The sequence below is a fragment of the Pongo pygmaeus genome, chromosome 19, assembly GCF_028885625.2.
Source record: "Pongo pygmaeus isolate AG05252 chromosome 19, NHGRI_mPonPyg2-v2.0_pri, whole genome shotgun sequence".
Lineage (NCBI taxonomy): Eukaryota > Metazoa > Chordata > Mammalia > Primates > Hominidae > Pongo > Pongo pygmaeus.
In genome coordinates, this window is record NC_072392.2 from 93,155,027 (window position 1) to 93,171,657 (window position 16,631).

Consider the following 16,631-nt stretch of genomic DNA (forward strand, 5'->3'; position numbering starts at 1 on the left):
CTGGCCTGAGCACAAGAGAACGAGACCATCGGGGAGGGGTGGGAGAGGCCACGGCACCCGGGACAGGTGCGCCCTCCCGCATCCACCTCCCACACTCTCATCCAGCTCCGCTGCCCCTGCCCTCCCTCTGCGCAGGCCTCCCCCAAGTCTACATGTCCTTTAGGGCTGCTCAGAATGGGTGGCTCAGGGCCTTCAAGACCCCTCAGAACTGGAGTTCCAGAACATTCTCTTGCCCCTCTGGTGCCTCCAGGCCACACCCTCTGCTTCAATGTGCAGACAGACTTTCAAAGGAGTCGCCCCCACTGGTCCTTGCTCCTGGGGAAGGGGGCTGCAGGGCTGGCAACTGTGAGGACCTCGAGACCCCACAATAGGTTGTGGCAACTTGCAATTCATTTTGGTCTGGGGAGAGGAGCCCCCCGTTATCTGTGGAGGAAGAGACAGAAAGAAACAGATCTCACATGAGGTCCTCCAGAGGCATCATTTTCACCCAGGGCAGCCATCTGGACAACTTAGCCTCCCCATCTCTCGGCAGGCCAATTGTCAGGGATGGGGGACGCCAGCCTATGGGTAACCTCCCCATCCCCAAAAACTCTGAACCAGCCTGCCTCCCCACACCCATCCCTGCCCCAGCCATTCAGGATAAAGGCCATAGATACCTAAGAGGAAATGACAATGTTTGTTGGGCCTGTGGGATGCCATTGGGGAGGGGCCAGGGCAGGGGCTGCCCACAGCATGACCATTGTGGTGGCAGCCTTGGGCAACTGTGACGGCCTTTGCAACATGAACTCTGCCTCCAGGGCTGCTGCTGACCCTCTTGGGAGCATTTGCCCACGTACCTGATTGCAAAGTTCAGGAACAGCAGGTAAAACATCTCCCTGAGGCCAGGCGCGGTGGCTCACGCCTGTAAATCCCAGCACTTTGGGAGGCCAAAGTGGGCAGATCACCTGAGGTCAGGAGTTGGAGACCAGCCTGGCCAACATGGCAAAACCCCATCTCGACTAAAAATACAGAAATTAGCTGGGCATGGTGGTGCACTCCTGTAATCCCAGCTACTCAGGAGGCTGAGGCAGGAGAACCGCTTGAACCCGGGAGGTGGAGGTTGCAGTGAACCGAGATTGTGCCACTGCACTCCAGCCTGGATGACAAGAGGGAAACTGTCTCAAAAAAAAAAAAAAATCTGCCTGAGGTCTTGGGCAATTGAGAGGCCCTGCTGACTGCACGCCCTGCATCCAATGGGAGCCACCTTGACCCCAGGCTCTAAAGCCATGCAGACCAGGGATCAAGCCCAGCTCCGTGCTGAGCAGCAGCAGGACCTTGAGGTGAGCTGTTCTGTCTGGGCCTCCACTTGCTCATCGACTGTAAAATGGGAACGATATAATCCACCAATATAGTCCAGCGCACACAGGCTTTTAGGGGGATTAAGCAAGAGGACTTGTTCAAGGGCACAACCCAGCACCTAGGAGGTGGGAGGGCTCAAAAACACCCCAGCTGTGATTCCTGTGACTGGTGAAATTCATTGACACAAAGAGGCCCATTTCCCCACTTGTTGATGTCCCCAAAATCGAGGTGCACTTTAACAGTGATAAGAATGCCTCGGGTCATCATTAAATTGGCAACTTCTTTTTCTGAGCTGGTGGTAAATAAAATAAGGGTGCCTTTTATCATCGATGGCCCCATTTTGATTTCATGAAATACAGTATCCCCCACCCCCTACTCCTGAATAGGCAGATCTGTAGCCCCTCCCCAGGGGCCTTCCAACTCCAGCTCCTCCATCCCCCCGCCAGGCTGGACACTCACAGCTCTGTGTCCTCCAGGGCCGGCGGGCGCTCCATCGCCTGCCGCCGCCTCCTCACGGCCCCCAGGATCTTCTTTCGGGGCCCCAGGGGAACGCTGATGCTGCGGAGGTCGAGGTCAGAGCACAGCATCAGAGCCTCGAGGTCGATCTTCTCCTGCCGCAGGAGGGCGGCAAAGTCCTCCATGTGCAGAGAGGCCAAGAAGGTCTCCAGCGGGCTAGTCTCGGGCTCCAGGTCCTCGTCCAAGCCTAAGTCCAGCTCGTCCCAGGGCAGCTCCTCCTCACAGCGGCGGTCCTGCAGGCTGTTGGCACTGCCCAGGCTGTCATCGTCCAGGCTAGGGGAGCTCTGCAGCCGACCCCGCGGCGCTCCCACCCCGTCCAGCCCCCCATCCTCGCGGCCCAGTCCGTGCAGCCCACTGCTCAAGTAACTTCTGCGGAACACCATGGTGCCCAGGCCGGGGCGGGTAAACAGGGAGTCGTGGCCTGAGTCGGTGCTGACCTCCGAGTGGGCAGGCTCGGCCGCCAGCGTGGCACGGGAGACGCTGTCTTCGTCCGAGAGGAACATGTCCCGGAGCGGGGCTCGGCCCCACTCCTTGGGATTGGCGTAGGTGCCCTGGCGCACGAACATCACGTCGCTGCCCAGCTGCAGGCCCGAGAGCGAGCGGGCGCTCTTGCGCCCATCCTCCGAGACCTTGAAGGTGCCTTCGCCGCCCTGCTTGCGCCGCTCCAGCTTCTTCTGCATCTTGGTCTTGCCCCTGGCCGTGCCGTGCAGCGTGGCCTGCGAGTACGGCAGGTGGCTGCCCAGCGCCAGATGCTGCAGCCGGCGGCTCAGGGTGCTGGACGTGAGGCTGGAGAAACTGAGGGTGTCGGAACGCTCGGCCAGCTCGCGCCGGTAGCGCCGCTCCATGCGTTCGTGGTGCTTACGCTGCAGCTTGGCGCACTCGCGGATGCGTCGCTCCGCCTCGCGGAAGGCCTTGTCCTTCAGCTTGCCCACCAGCTTGGGGTTGAGGCTGCTCTGCTTGGCCGCGATGGAGTCCAGATAGCGCACGCATTCCATGTGGCCCTTCATGGCAGCCATGTCCAGCGGCGTGTGGTAGTCATTGTCTAGGCACCAGATGTTGGCCCCGAAGGACACCAGGAAGGACAGGCAGTGCAAGTGGCCATTGGAAGCTGCCAGATGCAGGGGTGTGTTGCCCCAGATGTCACACTTGTCCGGGTCACCCCTGTAGGGAAAGCATTCAGGAGGGACGAGTGACGAGTCCTGGCTGGGAATGGAGGTGGAGGGAGTGGAGGGGGGAGGGGAGCTTCCCCACTGTCACAGCAACCCCCAAAGGGACCGTAGGCCTGAGATCTCTCCCACTCCAGGAGACCTGCAGGCCTGAGCCACCCAACAGGTGAGCCTAGGGGTGAGCCCGGGGGATAATGGCCTCAGGCGTGCAGGGGGTGGGGTGACAGAGAAGGCGGGACTGGGGCGGGGCCTTCCCCAAGCTAACTGAGGGCTGGGAATCTCAGGGGATGAATATTTGATGCCCTGAGAGAAGGGAGTAAATTATTCACGGGGCCCGGCACAGAGCTGGCCCAGAACGCTGGTGGGCCAGGGCCGCGTCTGGGTCTCTAGGCAGGCATGGTGGTGAGTGTGGTTGCGTGTGCCGAGTAACCGTAAAAGAGAACAGACCAGTGGGTGGCGTCTGCCGGGCCCCAGCCCAGGGTGAGCGTGTGTGAGGTGTGGGCTTGCGTGTCAGCAGGCAGGGCCCTGTCTGCAGGGAGCAGGGCCAGCCCTGGCAAGACGGAGTGTGAGAGGAGGTGTCGGGCCTTGGCCTGGGCCGGGAGGGGAGTGCGGGGGCAGCCAGGACTGGAGGGGAGGAGGAGGGAAATCAGCTGCCCACGCTCCGAAGCCCTCAATTCCCCAGGTTGCCCCCTCTTTGGTATCCCTGCAAGGCTGGCTCACTTGAGCCTGTCCAGGGACCCCTGACAGCCCCCACAAGCACCCTTCACATGAGACTGTGTCCCCCAGGGCAAGCTCCCAAGACTCCTCCGGAGCTCTCCCTCCCTTGGGGGCCCAGCACAGCACCCCTGCCCTGCGCTAATGAGGCCACAAGACCAACCCCCAGGGCTGAGGGAAGAATCACTCCCTTGTCTCAACAGCTCCCCACACACCCCTTCCTGGGCCTCCCCTCCTGGCGGCCAAGTCCTACAGGCCAGTGTGGGAAGGACCTGCCAGCACCCGACCCACACCCCATCAAACACCAGTCCTGGTCTCTGGAGGAGTTGGAGCTTGGTGTATTCAAGGGGAGCCCTCTTCCCCTCCTCTCATGAGCCTCTCTGAAGGGATGGCAGGGGACAGTGTCACTGTGTGCCCTCCTGGGGTGGGGAGGGGCCAGTCAGCCTTGGCCTCATGGGACATGGTTCAGCTGCCCAGGCTTCGAGGCTGCTCCCACCTGATGCTGGGCCTGAGGAGCAGCCCAAGGAGAGGGCAAGAGGGAGGGGTCTCCAGCACCTACTACATGTTCAGGCCACAGGCCAGTACCTGGCACTGGGGCCAGCTCAGCCCCTGGCCCTCTCTCCCATGACCTGAGACTTCATATCAACCCTCCTGGGGTGTGCTGTCCACCCCTCATCCTGTCCAGGCTGCCCTGATGTCCAGACCAACCTGACTTCTCTTTATAAAGCCATTGCGGCTGAGGGAGTTGGTCACATTCATTTGACTTTAGCTCCAAGGAACCCATGTCAGTGGCTCTGGTCCTGGAGGTGGCTCAACTGCCACCTCCAGGCCCCTTCCCTGGTGCTGACAGCTGCACTGTATGCCCACCCCCCGCCCAGGACAACTCCAAAGGGAAGGGGAGGGAAGAGAAGCCCCTTCAGAGTGACCACATCACAGCCTCCACCATTGCTTAGCTGTGCCCGGCTGTGGGGGAGGGACTTGGAGAGAGTTAATGGAGTGGCTGAATCAGTGACATTTGGCGCTCTGGACAGTGTCCATAAATCCCCAAAATGAGCAGGTTGAGGGCAAGCGCTGTGTGACACCAGCCTGCCGGAGAACGTGGGTGCTGGCTGGCAGAGCCCTTTGGATCCAAGGCTGGAGAGTGGGCAGTGGAGACCCCTCCCTTTCTAGCCCCCACTGCTGGCCCCTCCAGACTTCCCAACCTTCTCTCCAAGTCTCACTATCCCCTCACTCTTGCTTCCAGGGGGACCCCAGCCAGGGGACCTCTCCCACCTTCCCCTCACTCTGCAGCAACCCCCCATAATCAGGAACCCCCAAATCCCGGTTTCTCCCCTCCTAGCCCCAGATCCAGGTCACAAGTGTTAACAAGTGTCAGATGCCTCCGCTTGGGTCCCCCTCCACGTGTGTCTCTCCCACAAACGCCAGGGTCTAAGAGTCCACCTGTCTGCAGGGGAAGGAGACAGCTCAGAGGAGCGGTGGACGAGGGAGTTTGGGGTGGTCTCAGGGGCCTCAAGGGCGCTGGGTGGGGCGTACTCACCCGCGGCTCACAATGAGACGCAGCGACTCGAGGTTGCCATGGTAGGCAGCCCAGAGAGTGGGGGTCATGCCATCCTCGTCGGGGGCATTCAGCTCCTTCCGGGTGGCCTCCTTGAGGAGCTCCAGGTAGCCATCCCGGGCTGCCCGGTGGTACTGGTCGTTCATGGCGCCCGAAGTGGACGGGGCGGGCGGGGGGCACGGAGAAAGGCCCCCCGCAGGGGAGGGCGGCGGGGTTAGGGCTGAGGCATGAGGTTGGAGGAGGGGGCCGGGCAGGGGCCGGGGCCGCCAGCCCCCGCTGCCGCAGACGGAGGGTGCGGAGCGCCAGAGCCGCGACTACCAAGACATCTGAGCCGCTCACCCGGCGGCGGGGGCGGTGGGGGGGAAGGGGGCGGGGGACGAAATCTCCCGCTGTCCAGGGAGCCGCCCCCGGTCTTCCCCTGGGTCCTAAACACCCTGCATGCACCTCAACACACGAGGGTGACCCACGCAAGGCCCTGCCCTCCTCTTCAAAAGTGCCCACCCCGGGGCCGCGCACTGTGACGCCCAGTCCGGGGACAGTCAGAGGTCTGTCCTCACTAGAGCCTGGGGCGCTGTGGCTCCCTATTTTTCCACCTGTCAGTGGAACGAACCGAGAGCTGGGGAGGAGTGCCGGAGGGCGGGGTGGGGGAGCCGTCCTGAGCCCCAGGACAGTGGACCTAAGAAGGGGCACCGGCACCGACCGCGGTTCGGTCAGCGAGTGGGACGGGCCAGACCGCCGCCGCCTGAACGGAGTCCCTCGACCGCACTCCAGCAGGGGGCGCTGGAGGACCGGCAACGGCTCCGCGCGCCGCGTGGAACTTCGCACCCAAGCCCCGGAGTCCAGCGGAGCGCGGGCCGCCGGCGGGGGCGGGCAGGGCGGTGGGATAGAGGAAAAGGGAGCTTGGATCACTGCGAGGACCGTGGGGGAGAGGGGGACTGGGGTTCCCATCCCGGGCAGGAGCAGAAGAGCACAGGATTCAGGGTGCGCCGCGGCTGGAGGGCGTCAGGGTGCCCGCAGGCTTTTTGGACGTCTCTTGAGCTTAGCTCTCGGGGCTCTGGGCGCCTGGAATGCTGCGCGCCAGGGCGCGGTGGGCACCGGGGGCGGGGTGCCCTCTAGGTGCCGCAGTGCGGGGCCGCGCCCGAGCCTGGCCGCACCGGGGTGACTGAGTGGGGTCGCCTCTCAAAGGGTAAATATGAGTCTTGCCTTATCTGGCTCCAGCGGGCTCTTCCCTAAATTCACCTTGGAGAAAGATGGATCATGTGAGCGGGACTGAGAGCTTTATGGAGCCGAACTCCCGCAGCTGTAAATCACCCTGTCCTCCTGGGTATAAAGCGCCTGTCCATCTCGGCGTGGGAGAGAGGAGACGCTCGCCGTCCCCTGACCCCCAGCTCAGCGCCGGCTCCAAGCCCAGCCAGGTGGGTACCCCGGGCCACAGGGCAATCGGACTTGGGGAGTGGGGACCTTGGAGGGGTCCAACCGGGTGCTGCCGCTTCTCCTTTCTTCCCGTCCAGCGAGAGGGGCAGGTTCCGCGTTTTCTCTTCCCCTTTCCCAGCGCTTCCTCAAGCACCTGAAGCCCCAACCCTGCGGGTCAGGAACTCCCTAGTCCCCAAATCTAGGGATGAGATGGGGGAAGGAGAGCCGTCAGGGGTGACCGGGAGTTTTGTCCGCTCCTCCCCTACAGTGATCCCTCTAGCCTTCTCCAGTCGCCCCCGCCATGTCCGAGGAGCTGGCCCAGGGCCCCAAGGAGAGCCCCCCGGCGCCGAGTGCAGGCCCCAGAGAGGTGTGGAAGAAGGGTGGCCGCCTGCTGTCGGTGCTTCTGGCCGTGAACGTGCTGCTTCTCGCCAGCACGCTCATCAGCGGCGGAGCCTTCAACAAGGTGGCCGTGTACGACACCGACGTGTTCGCCCTGCTCACTGCAATGATGCTGCTGGCAACGCTCTGGATCCTCTTCTACCTCCTCCGAACCGTGCGCTGCCCCTGCGCGGTACCCTACCGGGACGCGCACGCTGGCCCCATCTGGCTCCGAGGTGCCAGGGGAGGTGGGGGTGAGGTGGGGTGGGCACAGCAGGGAGCTGCAGGCTAGGGCTCTCACAGGAGCTGCAGAGCGCAGATTGACATACGAGGGCAAGAGGCTCCCTAGGGAGGACCAGGAGGACCGGAGGGTGAGGTGGGCTGCAGTTAAGGAAAAACAGGAAGGTAAGGAGTCCTGGGGGAGGGATGAATAGACGGATGGAACGGGACCTCTTTGCCCCCGGTCTGAAGATTGGAGAAGGCTGGTTGAGGGATGGCCTTTGATGGAGAGCAGGAACCAGAAGATGGCAGCCACTGAAAGAGCCCAGCCAGGGCCCTTTGCGATATCCACACAGCCCCAAAGAGAGGGGGGCTTTGTAGCAGGTCCATGCATCCACCCACTCAGTCATACACTCATCCTTCCATCCATCCATTCACCTTTCAGTCTGTCTATCCACCTATCCACCTATCCTCCCACCCTCCCCATTGATCCATCCAACAGTGCACTCACTCACCCGTCCACCCACCCATCTAGCCTCGCATCCTCAGGCCTGTCCTCAGCTCGGCAGGCCTTCTCTCCTGCCTCTCTGATCCACCACCACCACCCACCCACCCCTGGTTCCCAGGTGGGCTGGTGCTGTTTGGAATCTGCACCCTCATCATGGATGTCTTCAAGACCGGCTACTACTCCAGTTTCTTTGAGTGCCAGTCGGCCATCAAGATCCTGCACCCCATCATCCAGGCTGTGTTTGTCATCATCCAGGTGGGTGGAAGAGTGTCGCTGTGTGGAAGAAAGGAGCTAACACTTGGCCATTGGGAAGGACCCAACAAGGGCTCAGAGACCTGAGCTCCATCCGCCTCGTATCCTGAGCTATTAAGTAAACCAGGGACAGGGCTATAGAGAGCATCACAGGAGTCCATCAATGTGGAAACACCTCATAATGAAGTAACATCCCAATGTGAGCTTCCACTTGGAGCTCTGCAATGTTATTTCAACCTAAGCAGTGCCAGTAGTTAACACCTAGGAGGTGTGAGTTGTGACAGCCAGCCCTGTCTCCTAGAACGTGGCCTGCCCTTCTTGGGTGCCCGTAGGGGGCTTCTGTGTCAGCCGAGGCTCCTGCCAGCTTGGTCCCTCTGTTCTGTATTTGTTTGGAAAGTAGGGTAGCCTGTAACTGGGATTTCTCAAACATTCACTTTGTAGTTGTTGTTGCATAAACAATACTTTGAAAGATCTTCTGATTGAGCTGAGACAGGACTGGGCTTAGATGGGATCAGAATAGCCCCCAGCCCTCTATCATGACCAAAATGGCACCATGGATGATGCCCTCCCCAGAAACATCACCCCTGCTGCCCAGGTTTTCACAGTTCAGCACACGTGTGGCTGTGGTATTTATGTAGTTTTAGTCTTTCGTATTTTATGGGTTTGAAGAATACTCAGGTAAAATGAATATATAGATATCCCCACATCACCAAATGCCATAGCAGGGATTCACAGGCAGCCAGACGGTAGCAAGGCCTGGTACGGTGACAGAGGAAGAGGATGAGCAGGGGATGTTGTCAAACGAAGGTGAGAAGTCCACAGAGACTCCTTCCACCCTGAGCAAGACCTAACCTGAGGCTGGCCTTGCTCCCAGAAAAAAAAAAATAACTAGATAGTCAAAAATCTACTTGACCCCCATCTCCACACAAAATAAACCCCACCACGAGCAGGGTTTTACATGTGACGTTTTGCAAACCTTTAAAGAATGGAGAACCACTATTTTATACAAACAGTGTCAGAATGGAAAAAGACAGTGCTCCCCACCTAATTTTTTTTCTTTTTTCTTTTCTTTTTCTTTTTCTTTTTCTTTTTTTTTTTTTTTTTTAAGATGGGGTCTCACTCTATCGCCCAGGCTGGAGTGCAGTGGCGCGATCTCAGCTGCAACCTCTGCCTCCTGGGTTCAAGCGATTCTCCTGCCTCAGCCTCCCAAGTAGCTGGGATTACAGGTGCATGCCACCATGCCCAGATAATTTTTTGTGTGTTTTTAGTACAGATGGGGTTTAATAGAGATGGGGTTTTACCATGTTGGCCAGGCTGGTCTCAAGCTCTTGACCTCAAGTGATCCACCTGCCTCGGCCTGCCAAAGTGCTGGGATTACAGGCGTGAGCCACTGCACCCAGCCTCCACCTCATTCTGTGAAGCTAAAATTAACCTGATAACTCAGTGTAAGGGTTCCTCAGGCGGAGAGAACAAGATGGCGTGGACGTGAGTGTACTGGAGTTTTGTCCATCTATGGAGTAAATGACTCTCACCAATGTCTCTCAATACAGACCTACTTTCTCTGGGTCTCCGCTAAAGACTGTGTTCACGTCCACCTGGATCTGACCTGGTGAGAACTGCAGCTCGATGCCTGTGCCCAGTGTGCTGGTGTTCACCTTGCAGGAGAGATTCAGGCTTTCCACCCCGGGGCAGGGCCTCTCCTTATGTCCCCTGGGTGGGGTTGCAGCCAAGCCCTCCTTGCTTTGTCAGGCTGACTTCCACTACCTTGTGGGGCCCTTTCTCCCAGGGGAGGGAGTGGTGGTGGCCCCCGGGAAAACCTCCTAGCCCTGTCTTTGGTGGCATACCAGCCAGGCTGTGTTCCTACCAAAATCAGCTTCCCTGTTCACACAGGGCCTGGCTGCTTTCTCATTTCTCAACATCAGCTCTCAGTATTGCTCCCCAACCTGCCAAAGGGTCACAGGCCTCTTTGTCCCCACCCCCAACCCCAAACAGGTGTGGTCTCATGTTCACACTCACCACCAACCTGGCCATCTGGATGGCAGCCGTGGTGGATGAATCTGTGCACCAATCCCACTCCTACAGCAGTTCTCACAGCAATGCCAGCCACGCCCGTCTCGCCTCTGACCGTGAGTTTCCTCTTAATGCTGGCCCTGTGGCTACCAGGCCTTGGGCCGGGTGCTTTGTGAATTTATAACGTCAGTCTCCCGTGCCCACATGAGGGCATAGAGGCAAAGGAGAGAGCCAGGGACCTCCTCCTGCTGCAGGATCTACCTCCGCAGTATAGGTGTAGGTGACCCCAGAAGGGAAGTATCAGGGGCACCCTTTTATCCTTGAGGCTGCAGCCCAGGACCCCCTGTCCAGTCTCCATCTCACCAAGAAGGGACCCAGGACCAGGTGCAGTGGCTCATGCTTGTAATCCTAGCACTTTGGAAGGCTAAGGGAGGCGAATTGCTTGAGCTCAGGAGTTCAAGACCAGCCAAGGCAAGATGATGAAACCCCGTCTCTACAAAAAAATATAAAAAATTAGCCCATTGTGGTGGTGCATGCCTGTGGTCCCAGCTACTATGGGAGGCTGAGGTGGGAGGATTGCTTGAGCCTGGGAGGTCGAGACTGCAGTGAGCTGTGATTGCACCACTGCACTCCAACCTCGGTGACAGAGTGAGACCCTGTTTCAAAAATTAAAAAAAAAAAGAGACCCAGACCCAGAATCCAGGAAGAAAGGGCAAGAGTGATGAAGCTGGGAAAAGGGGAAGGGAGGCAGAGTGGTTCTGTGGTGCAAGCATGGATCAGATGGGAGAGCCCCGGAAGGAGGAGAAGGTGAGAAATAATCATGGCATCACAATGGTAAGGGTGGCAATTTACTGAGGTCTGTATGTCAGGCACGGTGCTGAGTGTCTTAAACACTCCATTTAACCCTCAACACTTCCCTGTGAAATGGGTACTCTCCCCATTCCCATGCATAGGTGCAGAAACTAAGGCAGAGAGAGCTTAAGTAGCTCACCCAAGGTCTAGCACTAGCATGCATATGCATCTTTGTTTTTAACCAATATGCTAAACTAAGGAGCAACCGGATCCAGTCTCCAGTCCTCATTCTCTGGACTTCTCTAGGGTCCCCCAATAGCCAGGAACAGACAAGATAAGTAAGACATGCACGCTACTAGCATGGGAGGGTCCAGCAACAGAAAGCATGGCCCCTGCCCTCAGGGAGACCCCAGCCCAGCAAACCTTACAAAGAACCACCCTGCACAGAGAGGACTCCTGAGGGTGCAAAACCAAACCAGGGAGGTGATGGACTTCACATGGGGGCCTGCAGGCTGGAGAGAGGCCTGCCGGAGAAGTACCTGTCCCGGGGTCAGAAGTCAGGCAGTTGGCGTTGACTCTGCCTTTACAAGTCATGTCACCACGTTAAGCCTCAGTTTCTTCATCTGCAGAACCAGCTGGGCTAGTTTTTAGGATGAAAAGAGACGTTTGCCAAGGCCCAGAGTATCCTACAAACACATTCTGGAGTCAAGTCAAGACTCCTTTCCATGTGGTACAAACAGAAGTGACGGGAGGTCGTGGTGGAGAATTGGGCACAGCAGCTGGCTTTCTGGGCTGAATCAGATGGTAGGGAGAGCTGTGAGGAAGCTTGAACTTTAGAGGTTCCCAAGAGAGCCGCTTTCTATCTCAGGGAGCCGGGCAGGAAGGGATGGAAGGAATGGAGTGGGGTGAAGTGAGCAGCCCTGTGGTTCAGACTGTTCTTTTTTTTTTTTTTTTTTTGAGACAGTCTTGCTCTGTCGCCCAGGCTGGAGTGCAGTGGCGTGATCTCGGCTCACTGCAACCTCTGCCTCCTGGGTTCAAGCAATTCTCCTGCTTCAACTTCCCGTGTAGCTGGGACTACAGGTGCATGCCACCAAGCCCGGCTAATTTTTGTATTTTTAGTAGAGACAGGATTTCACCATGTCGGCCAGGCTGGCCTCAAACTCCTGACCTCAGGTGATCCGCCTGCCTTGGCCTCCCAAAGTGTTGGGATTACAGGTGTGAGTCACTGCACCTGGCCTAGACTGTTCTTACTGAGCACTGATGTGTCCCAGTCTCTGGCACACAGTAGGTGCTCAAGAAATATTTGTTAAGTGAAGGAGTGTGCCACGCCCTGTAAAGGCATGAGGGATACCGTGGTGAATATAGCAGGCATGACAGACAGGGACCCTGCCCTTAACAAAGGTCACAAGCTAGGCTGGGCGTGGTGGCTCACGCCTGTAATCCCAGCATTTTGGGAGGCCGAGGCAAGTGGATCACCTGAGGTCAGGAGTTCAAGACCAGCCTGGCCAACATGGCGAAACCCTGTCTCTACTAAAAATATAAAAATTAGCTGAGCGTGATGGCAGGTGCCTGTAATTCCAGCTACTTGGGAGGCTGAGGCAGGAGAATGGCTTGAATCCGGGAGGTGGAGCTTGCAGTGAGCCAAGATCACACCATTGCACTCCAGCCCGAGCATCAAGAGTGAAACTCCGTCTCAAAACAAAACAAAACAAAAAAGCATCACAGGCTAGGGGTGAGACCTCTCTAGGAAGGCAGGAGGGCAGTCCAGCCCTGTGTCTCTCTCTCCACAACAGAGCATGCAGGCAACCCAGTCGGAGGAGACTCCTGCCTCTGCAGCACGGCCGTCTGCCAGATCTTCCAGCAGGGGTACTACTACCTATATCCCTTCAACATCGAGTACAGCCTCTTTGCCTCCACCATGCTGTATGTCATGTGGAAGAATGTGGGTAGATTCCTGGCCTCCACCCCTGGCCACAGCCACACCCCATCCCCTGTCAGCCTCTTCCGGGAGACCTATTTTGCTGGCCCGGTTCTGGGCCTGCTGCTCTTCGTGGTGGGGCTGGCTGTCTTCATCATCTATGAGGTTCAAGTGAGCGGGGACGGGAGCCGCACCCGGCAGGCCCTGGTTATCTACTACAGCTTCAACATTGTCTGCTTGGGACTCACGACCTTGGTCAGCCTGAGCGGCTCCATCATCTACCGTTTTGACCGCCGGGCCATGGACCACCATAAGAACCCCACACGCACCCTGGACGTGGCCCTGCTGATGGGTGCCGCCCTGGGTCAGTACGCCATCTCCTACTACTCCATCGTGGCCGTGGTGGCGGGCACACCCCAGGACCTGCTGGCAGGGCTCAACCTCACCCATGCACTGCTCATGATCGCCCAGCACACCTTCCAGAACATGTTTATCATCGAGAGCCTTCACCGAGGACCACCCGGGGCTGAGCCTCACAGTACCCACCCCAAGGAGCCCTGCCAAGACCTCACCTTCACCAACCTGGATGCCCTCCACACCTTGCCCGCCTGCGCACCCACCCCCGGGCTGGTTAGCTCCAGCTCCTCAGACCAGCAGGAAGCAGTGGCCATCATCCCAGCCTCCAGAAGTCAGTGGAGACGCCGGTGCCTAAAAGACATTTCTCTGTTTCTCCTGCTCTGCAATGTCATCGTGAGTAGCTGGGGGGAGAAAGGGTGGGCTTGAGAGAAGAGACTGAGGAAGGATGCTCTTGCAGGATTAAGCCCTTAGCTTCCTCTGTCTTGCCCCTGGCCTGCCTGAGAATCTTACAGCTCTCTAGGAAAGGAGCAGGTTCAGAGGGGGCCAGCTGTAGCTTTGGGGCAAATGGCATCTCAGGGCACACAGAGAAAACGAAATCCTAGCGTTCTGGCGTCTAGGCAGCAGATGGAGCTGGAAGGGCCCCAGGGAAGGTTGACACAGAGGCTGGGCAGAGGTGAGAGGGAGCTGAGAGCTGATGTGGAAGGCGGGGTCCTCACCCCCTAGTGGGAGGTGTGACTGCTCCTGGGAACTTGTGACCTGCCTGCTTCTCAGAATAATTGGAACAGCGTCAGGAAGTAGCGGAGAGCAGCGTAAGTGTGAGCAGTCTGTTAGCAGAGTGAAGTGGGATGGAGGGCATCTACAACAGCCACCCCCTCCCTAGTGACTCAGCAAAGATTAAGAACAACAGACTTGGCCGGGCACAGCGGCTCATGCCTGTAATCCCAGCACTTTGGGAGGCCGAGGCAGGCAGATCACAAGGTCAGAAGTTCAAGACTAGCCTGGCCAACATGGTGAAACCCCGTCTCCACTAAAAGTATAAAAATTAGCCAGGCATGGTGGTATGCGCGCCTATAATCTCAGCTACTTGGGAGGCTGAGGAAAGAGAATTGTTTGAACCCAGGAGGCGGAGGTTGCAGTGAGCTGAGATTGCACCACTGCACTCCAGCCTGTGCAACAGAGTAAGACTCTGTCAAAAAAAATAAAAAGCAACAGACTTCACCCAATACAAATATGTTCTCTGTATAGAAGTACCAGGGCAGAAACACTGGTAATGAAAGTACATCCCAATAGGGAAACACTCCTGGTGTTTCTAGTACAACCCAAGACAGAAATGGCCCAGTGGGGGCTTATTATTACCTCTGATACAGAAACATGTACCTATGTGGGTACATCTCAAAGAGAAAAAAACACTTCTAATGAAGTTTCACTCAATAGAAAAACAATCCTTTCAGCTAGAACCTCCAAGAGAAAAATATCCCTAATATAGAAAATTACTTAATGTGGGTATATCCCAGGACAGAGCAAGAGCCCCAAAGTGAATTCTGCCCCATGAAATCCTACCTGCATGAGGTACACCAGTGGCCCTAAGTAAGAGTCATTCTTAGTGAGGTCCCACTGTAAAGGGCCATCCACCAGGTCATAGTCCCCATAGATGTGGGATGATGCCACGCAGGAGCCTTCCAACACAATCAATTTCACTTAAAAAAAAAAAAGTGGTCATCAATCTCTGACCCTACCAGCAGAATCATTAAGGCCCAGACCTCAGCATGTCTCGGACCGGCTTTGGTACCCGGCTGCTGCCCTCTGGCCCCACCCCCACCTTCCACCCAGGCCTGGCTTATAGGCTAGGGGCCACCTTCTGGGAGGCTATTCTTGCTTCAGGTATCTGAGCCTAAATCACCTCCAGTAGCATCTTCTCCATCTCCTTCATTTTATAGGACAGAACAGGCTTAGAGGGGACTGCGATGTGCCCAAGGATGAAGTTAATCAGGGGTAGGGGTGGGGCTAGCCTAGAAACCTTTGTTCTTTGCTTCTTACCCACACCTGAATCTTCTGAGCTCATAGCCAGAGAGGAAGCAGGATTCCAACTTCCACTTCCTCCCACTCCTGGAAAGGGAGAAGGGGATGAGGGGAGAGCTGGAGGGCAGAGCTCAGGGAGGGCTGGGGTGGGGTGGCCTTCTGTCTGAACCCCAAACCCCCTGCCTTGAGCCTATCTGATTCTGCCACCCCCACCCCTGTGCACACAACTGCCCAGGGCAGAGCTGCTGATTTCTCTGTTTGTACCTCTTCTTCTAGAGAAACCTCTTCTCCCCTCCCCGATCCCACACTGAGGCCCTGCTAAGATTTTGGGAGAGGCGATCACAGGTGGACTCCTAGCCTGGGGATGGCAAATTCAGTTGGGCTCACTTCCTGAGCCCCTTAGAGAGTGCTAGGTCCTGTCCAAAATGCTAGAGCTGCCCATTGACTGACACCCAGCCCTCCGTGTCCACCAAGCTAGAAGGATGGGCCCCCATCTAGCCACGGCCCAGCAAAGCCCACAGAAATGACCCACAGGCATCCATCCAGGCCAGCTCCTGAAATGCTCCTCTCTCCACACAGCTGTGGATCATGCCTGCCTTCGGGGCCCGCCCTCACTTCAGCAACACAGTGGAGGTGGATTTCTACGGCTACTCTCTCTGGGCAGCCATCGTCAACATCTGCCTCCCTTTCGGCATCTTCTACCGCATGCACGCTGTCTCCAGCCTGCTAGAGGTCTACGTGCTGTCCTGAGGCCTCCAACGGAGGCGTTGGGGGCAGGAAGAGGGGGCTCAGCTCATGTGCCTGCTCAGATACCCTCTGGGAACGAATCCCAGCTGATGCCATATGACAGCCCATTTCCTGCTGGTCCCAGAGTGGAATTTTCACAAAAGTTATTTTTCCAGGTTCAATTTTTAAATCACAGTCAGGACAGGCCCATCCACCCCAGTATGACCGTGGGGCATGAGGTGACTGGGGAGGGGAGACCTCTCCTGGCAGCATTTCTAAGACCCAACAAGATCTGGAGGTGCCGGCTCTGGCTCCATCTCTAATCCCCCGCTGGCCAGTCCACTGTCTGGAGCTGGAAACCAATAAACTTGTGATTTACCCCCGTCCCTACTGTTTGTCTTTGTTGTCCCGTCTGAGGTGGTCACGGGAGAGGATCTTGGGAGTCAGAGCGAGAAGGGCCCCTGGAGATTTTCAGGTCTCAAATTTTGCAGTGTGTGAGCAAAATCCCAGTGACAGACTAGCTACAGGGTGGGTAACTGGAGTTCCCAAACTGCCATCTTCCTCTTCCCTTTATCTCCAGGTGGCATATACATATAATCTTTTTTTTTTTTTTTTTTTTTTTTTTTTTTTTTGAGAGAGTGTCTCACTTTTTTGCCCAAGCTGGAGTGCAGATAGCTCACTGCAACCTTAACCTCCTGGACTCAAGAGACCCTCCCACTTCAGCCTCCTGAGTAGCTGGAACTACAGCTA

The 16,631-nt window shown here is 57.2% G+C and overlaps 2 protein-coding genes across 3 annotated transcripts; one reads left to right on the plus strand and one right to left on the minus strand.

The window, feature by feature from the left end:
* Nucleotides 1-372: 372 nt before the first annotated feature.
* On the minus strand, nt 373-5,830 carry USH1G (USH1 protein network component sans). Its single transcript, XM_054456317.2, has 3 exons — nt 5,272-5,830; nt 1,798-3,015; nt 373-423 (listed from the first exon to the last, which is right to left on the minus strand). The coding sequence occupies exons 1-3, from the start codon at nt 5,433-5,435 to the stop codon at nt 420-422; spliced, it is 1,386 nt and encodes a 461-aa protein (XP_054312292.1). The 5' UTR covers nt 5,436-5,830; the 3' UTR covers nt 373-419.
* Nucleotides 5,286-16,267, plus strand: OTOP2 (otopetrin 2). Of its 2 annotated transcripts, none has more exons than XM_054456314.1 (8): nt 5,286-5,396; nt 6,508-6,704; nt 6,971-7,316; nt 7,926-8,062; nt 9,610-9,668; nt 10,052-10,185; nt 12,655-13,529; nt 15,735-16,267. In XM_054456314.1, the coding sequence occupies exons 3-8, from the start codon at nt 7,004-7,006 to the stop codon at nt 15,903-15,905; spliced, it is 1,689 nt and encodes a 562-aa protein (XP_054312289.1). In that variant the 5' UTR covers nt 5,286-5,396; nt 6,508-6,704; nt 6,971-7,003; the 3' UTR covers nt 15,906-16,267. The 2 variants fall into 2 exon arrangements, with proteins under 2 accessions (XP_054312289.1, XP_054312290.1); XM_054456315.2 differs by lacking the exon at nt 5,286-5,396 and adding an exon at nt 5,538-5,834.
* Nucleotides 16,268-16,631: the final 364 nt, after the last annotated feature.

Excerpts from the sequence above, each read along its gene's own strand:
- OTOP2 (XM_054456314.1), top strand. The coding sequence starts at position 7,004 with ATGTCCGAGGAGCTGGCCCAGGGCCCCAAGGAGAGCCCCCCGGCGCCG. Across the intron at positions 8,063-9,609 it reads CTGTGTTTGTCATCATCCAG|ACCTACTTTCTCTGGGTCTC; the intron begins GTGGGTGGAAGA and ends CTCTCAATACAG. Across the intron at positions 10,186-12,654 it reads CGCCCGTCTCGCCTCTGACC|AGCATGCAGGCAACCCAGTC; the intron begins GTGAGTTTCCTC and ends TCTCCACAACAG.
- USH1G (XM_054456317.2), bottom strand. The coding sequence starts at position 5,435 with ATGAACGACCAGTACCACCGGGCAGCCCGGGATGGCTACCTGGAGCTC. Across the intron at positions 3,016-5,271 it reads CGTCTCATTGTGAGCCGCGG|GGGTGACCCGGACAAGTGTG; the intron begins GTGAGTACGCCC and ends CTTTCCCTACAG.